The sequence below is a fragment of the Haemorhous mexicanus genome, chromosome 2 (genome assembly GCF_027477595.1).
Source record: "Haemorhous mexicanus isolate bHaeMex1 chromosome 2, bHaeMex1.pri, whole genome shotgun sequence".
NCBI lineage: Eukaryota > Metazoa > Chordata > Aves > Passeriformes > Fringillidae > Haemorhous > Haemorhous mexicanus.
This window is the reverse complement of record NC_082342.1, coordinates 111,004,049-111,016,477: the sequence shown is the minus strand read 5'-3', so window position 1 is coordinate 111,016,477 and position 12,429 is coordinate 111,004,049. Positions and strand designations below refer to the sequence as shown.

The 12,429-nt window shown below is 38.5% G+C and overlaps 1 protein-coding gene across 1 annotated transcript in view; it reads right to left on the bottom strand.

Annotated features, from left to right (window-relative positions):
* IL1RAPL1 (interleukin 1 receptor accessory protein like 1) overlaps positions 1-12,429 on the bottom strand; it is a 258,654-nt gene that overhangs the window by 3,959 nt on the left and 242,266 nt on the right. The window contains exon 7 of the mRNA XM_059840325.1: positions 8,716-8,859. Within this exon, the coding sequence (XP_059696308.1) occupies positions 8,716-8,859 (144 nt within the window). The remainder of the gene's footprint in view (positions 1-8,715; positions 8,860-12,429) is intronic.

Below are 12,429 nucleotides of genomic sequence, written 5' to 3'. Positions count from 1 at the left end.
CAGTCAGTGCTGACTTCATTTATTTATTGAGTAGCTCCTTTCTTCATTTTACACATTTTTGTAGTCTGGTAGCATTATTTTGAAAAACCTGCCAGCTGTAGGGTGGATGGAAAGAGTGTAAATGAAATTAATGGAGCGGTGCTAATCTTGAGCAGTCCTCTCTCCCTTCTGAGGAACCATGTGCACTGTGCTAATTAACATTTGCAGATGACAGAGCAAATGTGGTTGTACTGTTACTACTTTTAAACTTTCTGAACCCATGAAATGGCCATTCTGTGCTCATTCTGTGCCCTGCACATCTTTTGTGCAATATTACTTATTGCATTGTTATGGCAACAGAAAAAAACCCCAAACAAAACAAGTGAAAAAAAAAAAAACCCAACCAAAACAACGGCAAAAAAAGGAAACAAAGAAAAAGAGAAGCACTGCCTTTTATGGGTCACACTTCCAGGATTTTTTGGAAGTATTTATGAAAACATGTCCTTTAATAACAGACAAGCACCTCCTGCCTTTGATAATGCCTTAAAATAAGACTGATTTGATCAAGTATGATATAGAAGTACATACAGTGGATGTTTTTGTTTCTGCAGTAGGACAGTGTTAACCCAGCAAAAGAGTTAGCACACAGTGAGGTCAACAAATATATGGAGAAATTATTACAACTGACAAAATGCTGGTGTTGCAATGACATATTTTATTGTCACCCCATTAATGGTCATGACCCAGTACATGCTTGAGACGAGTGCTGCTCTTTTCAAAGTCTTTGAGTAAAGATGATAATTCATCATTTTTCAAAGAGATAAATAATAAGAAATAATGCAGAATTCAAACTGTTTTAAAGGCTGAGTATTGCCTGCTAAGATACAAACACACATTCTTACTTGGAGGGGATTATTTGTGCTGCGACATTGTTTATTGCATATGCAAATATCGCATTTATGCATTTAGTCAAAGTACACATTTTTCATATCATGGAGGCTCCAGCATCTCAGCATCTCCCCTAACTACAGCTGCATCATCCTGTATTGGGGGGAAAATATCTTTCCCTCCTAGTTTTATTAGTATTTGTAGGGCAAAGAATGGTTGGTGTCTAGGGTATATCTACAGAGATGTGTTCGGGCATCAGGCACAGGGAAGCTCTGGATTAGTTAATCACAATGAGGTCAAATGCAGCTTGTGCTCAAGGTGTGATGCATTCAGTCCACAAATGTTTCAGTCAGCCCCAAACCACCAGAACTGCAAGACTCCAGGCAAGACAGACTGAGTTACAGACTGTCCTTTCAATTCAACCATTCTATGGAGCTGAAAAGGAGAGGTTTGTAAGTGAGCAATGGTCATGGAGCTACACTCAGCCACAGGTTTAGATAGACCTTAGGGGTAAACACTGGGTGTCAAATCTCATCTTCATTAATTACACATGGAAAGGTTACTTCCCTTAGTGGCCCGGGTTTCTAGGCAAAGCACCTGTTGCATCATTGGAACATGCTTTCTTTAATCCTGCCCATTCCTTTTGGTACTCATCTAAATGCAGAGTATGGCGTCATACTCCCTGTAATTTTCTGCAATGTTAATCCAACAGAAGTGATATAAATTTTTAGGGGATGAAGCTGTAAATGCTTCTTGTTATTCCAAGGATGTGCTCAGCAGCAGTCACTTAGAGGCTCAGTGTAAGCATAAAATGAAACCCAGACTCTATATGCATCTACTTTTTCACATGCAAATGGGATCTTCGGGTAAGTAAATTGCTATCAGACATCTAAGAACTCATCTGTATGCACACTCTCTTAACAGCTACACATGAAGAAATGATAAGTTGGTGCCTACAGAAAGAAAGATAAAACTTCCTCTTCTACAGGGACCACCAAGCACATTTAACACCAAATTTGCATTATAGATGTATGTGTTTTCTAATGATTTCCATGTTACACTGCAAGAAGTCAGCAGTTTGGGCCTTTGAGGGTTTATTAAACTTAAACATTGAAGATATTTCTGCTAATGAGGGACAGAAAAATCATCATGAAAAATTTAAAAAAACCCAAAAATCTTTCTAGACTAATTTTTTTTTCCCTTATTAGCCATGTTCATGCCAGTGACAAATTCTAACTTTTATCTGGCTTTATACATTTTAGCACATGACAGATTAAGAGATCAAAACAAGGAGAAATCCCACAATGTTGTATTTCATAATGAACCTTATTTCAATGAAGCTCTAAGACCTAGATGATGGAGTCAGCTCATGTGTCTGTGCATCCTGAAATCCTCAGAGCAGTTTGCAGTGCCTTCAGACACATTCAGTGCAGTGGAGGCAGCTGACCATGCACAGGGTGCTCCACAGCTCGGAGTGGCCAGCAAGGCTGGGCAGATTTTCCATTTCCAGATCAGCAGGGAACTGCACAGCTGATTCCTCTCCTTCAGCAGAGCACGTGCTCTCCTCTTAAATACTCAGATACTCATACAGGAATTAGGAACAATGCACTAATTGAACTCAGTGTTTCAGGATTTCAAGAGGAGCTTTTGAAACAGGAGATTGGATCCTTCCAAATGCTGCAGGGAGCTGGAGTCTAACTGATACAGGAAACTTTTGTCTTAAAAAAACATGCTATGTTCAGGAAAGGTTAGAAAGAACCTTTCAAAATTTCTCAGTGACTGCAGTTGCTTAAAAATTATGGCATTTCTTAATCTGTATTTACTTCACTATTTTGGGGGCTATATGTAATATATACATTGGGATAGTGGTTATCCTTAATATAATGAAAAAAAATGTCATTTAATGCTGAGTTGAATAAACCTCTCAAATCCTAGGCCTTTCAAAATATTTCTACTTTTCTTCACACTATTTACTGTTGCTGATGTAACATTTTCTATTATTTTTAAATGTCAAGCCCTTTTAATGTTAATAAAAATTAAGAACTACCCACACAATTTTTCCATAGCATAGTATATTTTAAATGTAGCATTCCTCGTGATAGTTCATATTCTAGTGCAAGTGAGCAATGTTGAAATGTATGGGAGTATCTTTTTTTTCACTTTACATCTGAACTTTTTAACCTATAGCAATCTCTTAGTTTGAAATCCAAAGATGATCTTGGTAATATTTTATTTTTAAATATACACATATATATATATATATATATACATATATATAAATTTATTACACATGCACTTTAAATTCTGTGAAATAGGAAGAGAGAAAAAATAAGGAATATTCCTTTGAATTAGGACATTTCATGTACAGAATCTAGAAAATCCCATATTCAGTGGAGACATATAATTGAGTTTTTATTGTTTGAATTGCATTTCAGATGTAAATAAATAGCATAAACAAGAAGAGTTAAAAGAAACAGTTTTCCAGCAATAAAATTGTAATTAAATAAGAGAAAAATCCCTTTTTGTAACTAGTAATGTTTAGAAAGAAGAGAGCTGCATATTTCTAAGGTGATTTTAATAGAATTTTAAATTGATATTCAGAGAGCAGGATTTCTTATCGTCACAATTTGCCAATAGCCAATAAGAATATATAAACGAGTGGTGAGACTGCTATTGCAAACTTATTTTGTGCATCCCCAGGGAAGATTCAGTAATTGCAAAGTCACTAACTTCAGCAGTAATTTCAGTCTAGCTATACCTGCATTGCATAATCATTAACACAAGTGCTTTGATGGTGCTTAAACCAATGGTAAAAGTTATATTTGAAAGTTAATAACTTAGTCACACAGAAACCTGAAGAATCTTAAAGCACTTACTGCTTTAAGAGTTTCACTGGGATGAAACCCAGAAAACCACTAAGAAGTGTTTCTTACCTGCTCTTGTCCTGGACAGTTAATGAAACATTATCTGGGCATTCCCCCAGGTTCAGCCATGAACCCTGCTAGTCTTTTGCAGCTAAATAATAGCCAGGATAAAATCATGATTACATAAGGACTCCCAGGTGCAACAGGAACTACAAGGAAGAACCAGTTTCATCAATCTCCTAATCTGAGCATTGATTTGCTTTCCCTCAGCAAGAAACAGAAATTCATCTCTCATGAAAGGGCAAACAGCCCAGCCAAGAAACATTACAGATGTCATGTACCAAATCCAAACAAGATTTCCAGAACTGAGAGAGCTCAGCAGTGGCACATTTTAATTTTATTAGGAGCACTTTGCTTTATTTCTTTATTTCAGCAATGTGGTGGAAAACAAACAAGCAGCCACTTCTCCTCCTCCAGAGCTGAAATTCCACAGGCCTGGGCCCAGTGGCCTTCCCTGTAACAGAGGCTGTGGCTTCCTTCAATTCAACAAGGTTCCCATGGCACAGAGAGCTGAGAAGAAGACTGAGGATGCCACAAAGAGCTCCTGACCAATGTTATAGAAACAGCTGATGGAACATAAAGGCACCAAGGGTCATTGTGAAGGTCATAATTTCAGCACTCAAATAAAACTCTCACTTTCTAGCTATCATTTGCCTACAGTCTTTTTTATTTTTTCTTGAGCCTAAAGTTTGACTTCTTCTCTTTAAAACACATTTAGTCAGGTTTTGTCTTCAATTACTACTTGTTTTTGCCAGCCTCCTAGTGTAAAATTTCTTCTTTTTTTTGGTTTTTTTTTTTTTTTTAAGATCGTGTTCACCTTTGCTTATTAATTCCTTGATAAAAAATTTTCACCAATTTAAAAGGTTAAAAATCTACTCGGGTAATGGTAGCAGCAGATACCTGCAAATACCTGTTTCTATTAGCAGTACTATATGGTCTTGCCTCTGAAATAAGAATCTAAACCACAAACACATGTAGAAGTTCTTGACTATGTTTGCTTGTATTCAATGGTTTTTTAGCTTGTCACCCATAGACTTCTGGATTTGTCCATAATCTAAATTAAAACTGGCATACAGTCATTCACATATGCACTGGAACCTCTCAGATCTTGAAATGGCAAACAAAAAGAGTCAAAACCAGCTGTTTTGGTCACTTTGGGCCTCCTATGCACTCTGAGGCAGGATCATAACTGCACTACTGAGAGGAGTGACTCTCCTCTCCACCCTCACTGTATGTGGCTGTCATGCCTGGGAACTGCTCCTTGCACAACCTGATGAGCAGGAAAGGTAAAAGGAGAAAGCTGTCCCAGGTAAAATAGTGGGAAAATTTCCACTGATTTTAGGGTGCCTGGAAGTCAGCTTATGTTTAGATAAAAAGCAGATTTCTATGTAATAGTAATATCTTTTCTGATACAATTAGCTTTTAAGGTCACAGAGCACAAGCTGGAAAGAAGTCAGGGCATGTGTTGATCACTGGTACTTGTAAATGGTTATTTACATTTCACTCTGAGAGTTAAAGTACAATACTTTTCATAAAGTCATTTAAAAACTGGGAACAACAACAAGAGAAGGTCCTAGGAAAGTAAAAACTACATGAAAAGCCACTGCTAAAAAGCTACACAGAGAATGAACATGGTATAAAACCTCTTTTGTTGGAGCTCAATGTGCAAAAAAACAGAAGAAATCATCACTTTTAAAAGTGGCTTTCACTAATATCATTTTGGTCCCTAAAGTGTGCTTTATGGACAAGGCTTTTTAAAACGAGCTTTTAAGTTTAAAGCTGCAAAGCTAAAAAGGTTACCTGACATTTGACAAAGATTAGCCCTTAGAAGTTTCCAGTGGCATGTCTTTTTCTGAAAATGTTGTTGTTTTCAGAACAGTCAGGACATTTCTTTGTTTGCAGGGCACTTCAAGCTATCATCTTTCCTGTGTATGCAGAAAGATCTTAAACTGGATTTTTCCTCCTAAACAGATTTGGGAGTTTCTGGCCACCAAACCAGTAGCGGTGAGTTATGGCTCAGAGGTGCAGGGTCATACCAAACACCTGCAGGTCAAAAAGCTTCTGCTTTGCCAAGGGTCAGAGTGTTTCTCTTGTCCCTGTGCTCCAGTGACTGGGGGAGCTGTCAGACACCCACAGTGAGGTCTCTGACTGGACAGGGGCACCCTGTGCTCCTCTGCACTGAAGGACACGTGGTGGTGCCCACCACTCCATCCCCTGGTGTGGAGCCAGCTCCCACTCAGCTGGAAAGCAAAGGCATGGAGTGAGGGGAGAAGCATGAATATTATTCCAAATTAGTAGGAAAGGCAGGGAATCAACCATGAAAACATAAAAGGGGGCTTCAATTCCCATTCCCAGGACTGAGCAGGAGTGTCTGCAGGAGAGAGAAAAACAGAAGGAGAGTCTTGTCCTAAGCTGAGAAAAAGCACTGGGAAATTCAACAGTGTAAGTTAAAGAAATGAAGAATTGACATCTGCAACCACTTCTTTAATCTGCAGAAAGTAATAAATTGAGTTGCATTAGCTGTAAGGGTTAAATACTTTGTTTTCAAATACTTCTCACAATTTTCCCATGCCCCCTGCAAAAATGCGTATTTTAGTTAGCCTCAGAAAAACTGATGTGTCTAAGGCTTGGAAAGGAAAAAGGAATTGTGATGAGATTTGACATCCTGAAGGGCTTGTTCTCTGATCAGGGAAGAAATGAAGCATTGAATTTTAAAAGAGATTTTCAACTGAAAATTTTAATTGGACCTCACCTTTAAAGCATTTCAAATCCTCTCCGGGTACAATACAGTGCATACAAAAAAAAAAAAAGACTGTGATATTTTGATGTTTGCTTATCTCCATGCTGTCCTGAAGTATGACAGAACATGGTGTAAATTATGAATAGAACGTGGGCGCTCTGCTGCTGCACTGCAGGAGATGTGGTTAGAATAGGATTTTGGAGTTCAGCATTTTGTGTCTGTCAGTAACAAACTAAGCCCAAGGAAGGGATCTTGGTGTATGTCTGCAATTTATTTCTGCACAAGCCATGTCTTGGGCTTCTGTGGAACATTTTCTCTCCATCTTCCTTCTTTTGCATGAGTGTAAGTGAAAGAGACAGAGTGAAATGTGCAGCTGCAGTCACTTCATTAGCACAATGGCTTATATCCATGTTGCCATGTTGAACACAGTAGAAGCTACATGTTTTCATTAGGAATTTGTAAATAGTATTTTTCTTTTCATATTGCTGTGGTTAAACACCCAAGCTATCAGTGTTTACCCTCATCTTCTAAGGAAAACCCATGCTTGACCTTCTTTAACAATGACCTTTGCTCAGAAGAATAAACTGAATGGATATTGGTTTTCCTCTTGAGTCACAGAACAGTATCCTTTAGAGGTAGCTTTTTTGGATGTTTAAAATCCATGATTCAAGTATTGCTGTCCCCAAGTGACCAATGTTTGGGATGGGACAAGAGAGAGAGAGAGAGGCAAGAGTATAACACCTGGCATAGTAATTCCTCGAATGAGTTGGAATTTTTTGAGAAAATGATAAATGACAACTATAAAAGCAAGAATTACTGATACTAAGAGAGAAAAAATTAAGTTTCATCTATCTAAACAGTTATTGTCTAGTTCTGCCTATTCTAATATGACTATTATTAAATTCACATAATTTATTGAAGTTAGCATGCACATTTAAACTGGCAGCTGCTTTGTGGATAGGAGAGGATCTCAGCTTCTGTAAAAAAAAGGTGTCTGCCAAAATCCTCCATGACTCACAGTCCCTCTGGGCCTCAGTTTCCTCCTTGGTAAAATAAATAGAATAACCTTTTTTCCTCACTGAGCTGCTACATTAATGCATCTTTTTGTAAATCCTGTAGAAGGTTACAAAATGTTCTGATGTTCTTTGGCTTGTTGTTCTGAGCATTTTCTATTTTGAATCCTTATGAATTTTTAGATGGGAGGCAGAAATGGGTCATTCCCTAGTGATTTTATTATGGAAGTCTTATATAAGGACCTGTAATTCTGCAACTGCTCTTTTCCTTATCAGTGACAGATTTAGCTATCATTTGTTTATCAGTACATATATATTTTAATATATCACAGCGGCTTCTGCCTACAGGCTATTATCTTGACCTGTAAAAAAAACCTTTTATTAGTATTTCTGTAGGAAAAAAGGTCCTGTCACCAAAGACATAGTGGTAGCCCAAAACATCAGGAACTCTGACACAAGAAACCAAATCTAATTAATCAGAGCCTGCAGCTCAACCCAGTTTGCTGTTCAACAACAATTTTGATTACTAAAGGCTAGAGGCAAAGATGACCTTTTCCTCCAGTCCTTAAAAAGGTAAAGATGAAAATTTGTGTGTATGTTTGACAGAGCTGGTGCATATACTGTGGATTACTTTTGTTTAGGCTGGACGTCCTTGAATCACAGAACAACTTTAATGACCATTTGCAGCCTGCTCAGTGATTAAGTAATGAACTCAAGTAAATGAACTACTGGGTACATTCCCAAACACTCAGTACAGTTTATTGAAACTGATCAGTTTAAACAAGCAGTAAATTGAGATATACTTCAACCTCTACCTATTTGTTCAATTCAATTAGGCAAAACACCCCCTTGCTCACAGAGAAGTAAAGCTGGCTTTCAGTACTGACAGGAAGAGGAAATCTTGAATGCACAGATGATGGCAATTTACATTCAGTGTTGGGAATGAAAATCTAAAAGACATGGATGTCTCCTGGAGCTACAGAGAGCAGCACATACATCAGCTCAGTAGTGACTGTGCTTATGTGCTCTATGAGGAATGTATATGCAAGTCAGCACCTAAAATTGCAGCTGTTAACACATCTTGAACTGAAATGATATTTGGGCCTTGGTGGAGAGAAACAAAAGACAGATATTCTTAGAAAGTAGGAAATGTGCTAAGAATCTGCCTTACCTCCATCTAGTTCTTCAGCTCCAAAATGATTTCTGTAGAAGAGCATAATCTCTATCTTGTAACACTTGTAGATAGTCACTAAACAAACAAGCAGCAGCAGAATAGCACCAAGCCCACCAGCAAGCTCAACTGTGTACATCAGCTCTGCAAAGAATTACAAAATGCAGTAACAACCACATTCCAAACCACAGAAAGATTAGACCTTGCATTTCTGTTAAACATTAAAATAAACTAATGAATGATGGGTTATTTTATGTATTTATTTCATTATAAAGCCCTTAAATGAATACCTAATTGATGGGTTTTTTATTCTTCAATAAGCTGTTTTTCCCCCTGATACACCATATGAATTGCTCATTTAAAAAATAAATTCTGCTGGGGATGTGTGTGTGTGTGTTTGTCTATGAGTATGTGCATATATGTGATATATTTTGCAACTCCCTTTTTTCTTTCTGTAGATAGATCACAGTTTGCTGTACCTAGATTAATGTTGCCATTTGACTTAGAGTGAAAGCAAAGGCAAAGTTTTCCTCCTTGAGGACTATAATACAAAATCAGCTCTTCCCTTATTCCACATACCAACAGGATGTGGGCAAACTGGACAAGATTAAGGATTTTATTATTTTTTTCCAAAATAAAAATAAAAACAAAACCAATTTAAAAACCTCACATAACACTTGAGAGATGTGAAGACACATTATCCAAGGAGCCCTACAACCTCACATCTCAGATATATTTATGTTAATATTTTTAAAAGTTTCCCAGAGGTCTGCATCTTGTTCTCACTTTTCCCCCAGTGGGCTTAGCTGATGTGTAGATCCAGCAAACAGTCCTGGTTTGTCTGTTGTGACATTCCCATTCAGACCCCCTGGTGTCTGCTCACAGGATGGATTGGGATCATCACCACGGAGCTCCGTTCCTGAGGACAGGGACTGGTCACTTGTGGCCACCACAAATGTCCAGCACCAGCAGTGGAGCCACTTTCCAGGCCAAAGGAAATATGCCACCATGGACTTTTGCCTCCCCCAGCTGGAGGAAGCTCACAAGAGCTTCGTTACTTTTCATTTGCTCATTGATGAAAACTGGTAGTGTCAAAAAAGAAGTGGGAGGAGAGCTGCTAACAATTTTGTAATTTGAAATCACTAGATTGCAAGTCTGAAGACCTCCCATGCTTTTCCAAATCACTCAGTTTTGAGGAATGATAAAACAACAGATCTTGGAAATCTAAGATAGAGAGTTTGTTTCCTAAAAGATCTGTGCTGGAACAAGTGTAGTTTACACAGTGTCCTCTTCAGGTGGGCAGCTTCTGTCTGAGTGAAGCAGTGTGGACCTGCAGTAACCTTTTTTGTGTGTGCTTGTGCAGATTTGATAATCCAGCACAATCCAATTCAATTAGAGAAATAAAAGGTTAGAGGAAAAATTGAAAATTGCATTTATTTGACAGCATCTACTGAGAATCACACACCTTTTTTTTATTATTATGAGGCAAGTGTAGGAAGATTTCATTGCTCTCTAGAAGACACTAAAAGTGTAATAAAATAAAATAAAAAGGCATTTATATTCCATGTCATTCTTTCCAAAACTGTGCTGGAAACTCTTTTGTGTTAGATATTTTTAAGACTGGCATGGTTATTTCAAACTCCCAATACTTTTCTGGTCCAGAGAGGGAAATGTTATTAAAAACATTTGATAAAATATGGTTTGCATAGACAAGTAATGCAGTATTTTAGAATATAAATGGAAATGGAAATTACTCTGCACTGGCTTACTATACCCTGTTTATCATTTTGTAATACAGGTGATGCAGCTGTTCAATGGTAACTAGAAGAAAGGCTTTAATATTTCGGGTTGCTAGGTGCAAAGTACTCTATTTATGTGCCTGCTGTTATGACTCACTAAGAGCAAGGAAAAACTTTACAACTGGAAAACAGAAGTTTTTTCTCAACTAATGATTTTTATATTAAATGGAAAGAAATAACTGCAGGTATTCATCTGATTTCTGTCGTTGTGCATGAAATCAGACTAATACACTGCATCACTTTTACCATCAGAATCCCCCTTAGTTATATGTTTCCCCATAAAGTAAGATTATGTTTGCTTCAGTAAAATCTTTCTGAAAGCACATGAAAGTGTCCTTAATTAGGCCATCAAAGCAAACAACAAAATTCTCTAGTCAGCCTGAAACATATAAGCGATTACCTTTTCATGTGTTTCTGCTGAGCCATCGTGATGGTACACAGATAAAGTGGTTCTTTCTTAAACAGATTTGTTTGCAAAGGAAGTTTCATGGTCTATTGATCTTACAGAGCCAGCCTGTACTTTCCTCTGTGCTGGACACCTATCATGTGCATCGATCAGCACATGTTCACTCTGTGTTTTGGGTGCAGTTTGTCAGGGTTCAGAGGCAGAGAGGGGCAGTGATTAGCCCTGTAGATTGCTGCATCCTTACACCCAGCCCACCAGGTGCCTGAGCTCAGCCCAAAGTGCTGGAAGTGGGAAGAGCTAGAAATGGGAAGTGCTGGAAGTGGGACAGCCACATCCATGCAGCACCACGGAGGGCAGGGGGACTGGCCTGGGCACGGTGTCACACCGGGTTGATTGTTTTCAGGCCTTGAGTTTGTCTTTCTTCAGGATGCTGAACTGTGCCCTAAAAGGCTGGCTCTGAGGTGCCTCAGGGCTTTTAGGAACAGTGTTACTCTGTGTTGAGCTGAACTGAAGAAGCAGAAGGCTCAGTCCTGCCTCTGCTGTTGGCCCCTCGAGTAACTGAAGCCATTTCACATTTCTGTGGTTCAGTTTTCCCAGTGTGAATTGGGGAAGGTGCTCTGCTCTTCCTAGCAGAGCTTACTCCTGAAAAATGCTCTGGGGATGACAAGGGTGTTGGTGATGTGTCTGTCAGCAGTTTCAACAGCGATGTAGTGACTGTTAGAGACAGGGTAAAGAGTAGCAGCAAGGTTACAGCTCATGGCTACCTTCACAATAACATTTTTTTCTGCTGCTTTATTCTGCCTTTTACAGTGTGATTTGAGCACAGTTGCTGCGGCAGGCATTACACTCCTTTTGAAGTGTGATCTGTTTTTCCTGCTGAAATTCAAGTTGTCTGTAGAGGCTACATACTAAAAAGATTCCATTTCTTCACAATTCCACATCAGAAGCAAGATATGAGAAGTGCAGACCTTTTAAAATCTAGTCAGCCCCAGTGCTGCGTTGCTCAAATTACAGACCTGGCCCTCCTTAAGGAGCTGAGACTGAATGTAGAAAATAGTAAAGGAAAATTACCCAGCTAACCCTTGGGGCGACAGGCATTCTGTTAAACACAACAAACGAGCAAGTGCCAGAGAGTTACATCCAGAAGCACAGCAATCATTTAGTTACAGGCAATTAACAATAGTCTTCCAGTAGCTCAGGAGTAGTTCTACTCCAAGGAAAACACATTGATTGCTGCAGCAGTAGTAGATTGGTTTCTGAATAAATAGCTTCAATTTAAAACAAGATTTCTTACAAGCTTTTTGACCAATGGCTACAATTTTTTTCCTTATCAGGAGGCTTTGGCCAAGCAACTCGGCGAAAGAGACAGCTAATTAAAATAAAGCATGTGTCCTCTCCAAATATCAAGCATATATGGCTTGTAATAAATGCACTCATTTTATACCTTTTCCTTCCTAATTACTGGACACATTTGTAGGTTATATACTTGATCTTCACCTGGATCTAATA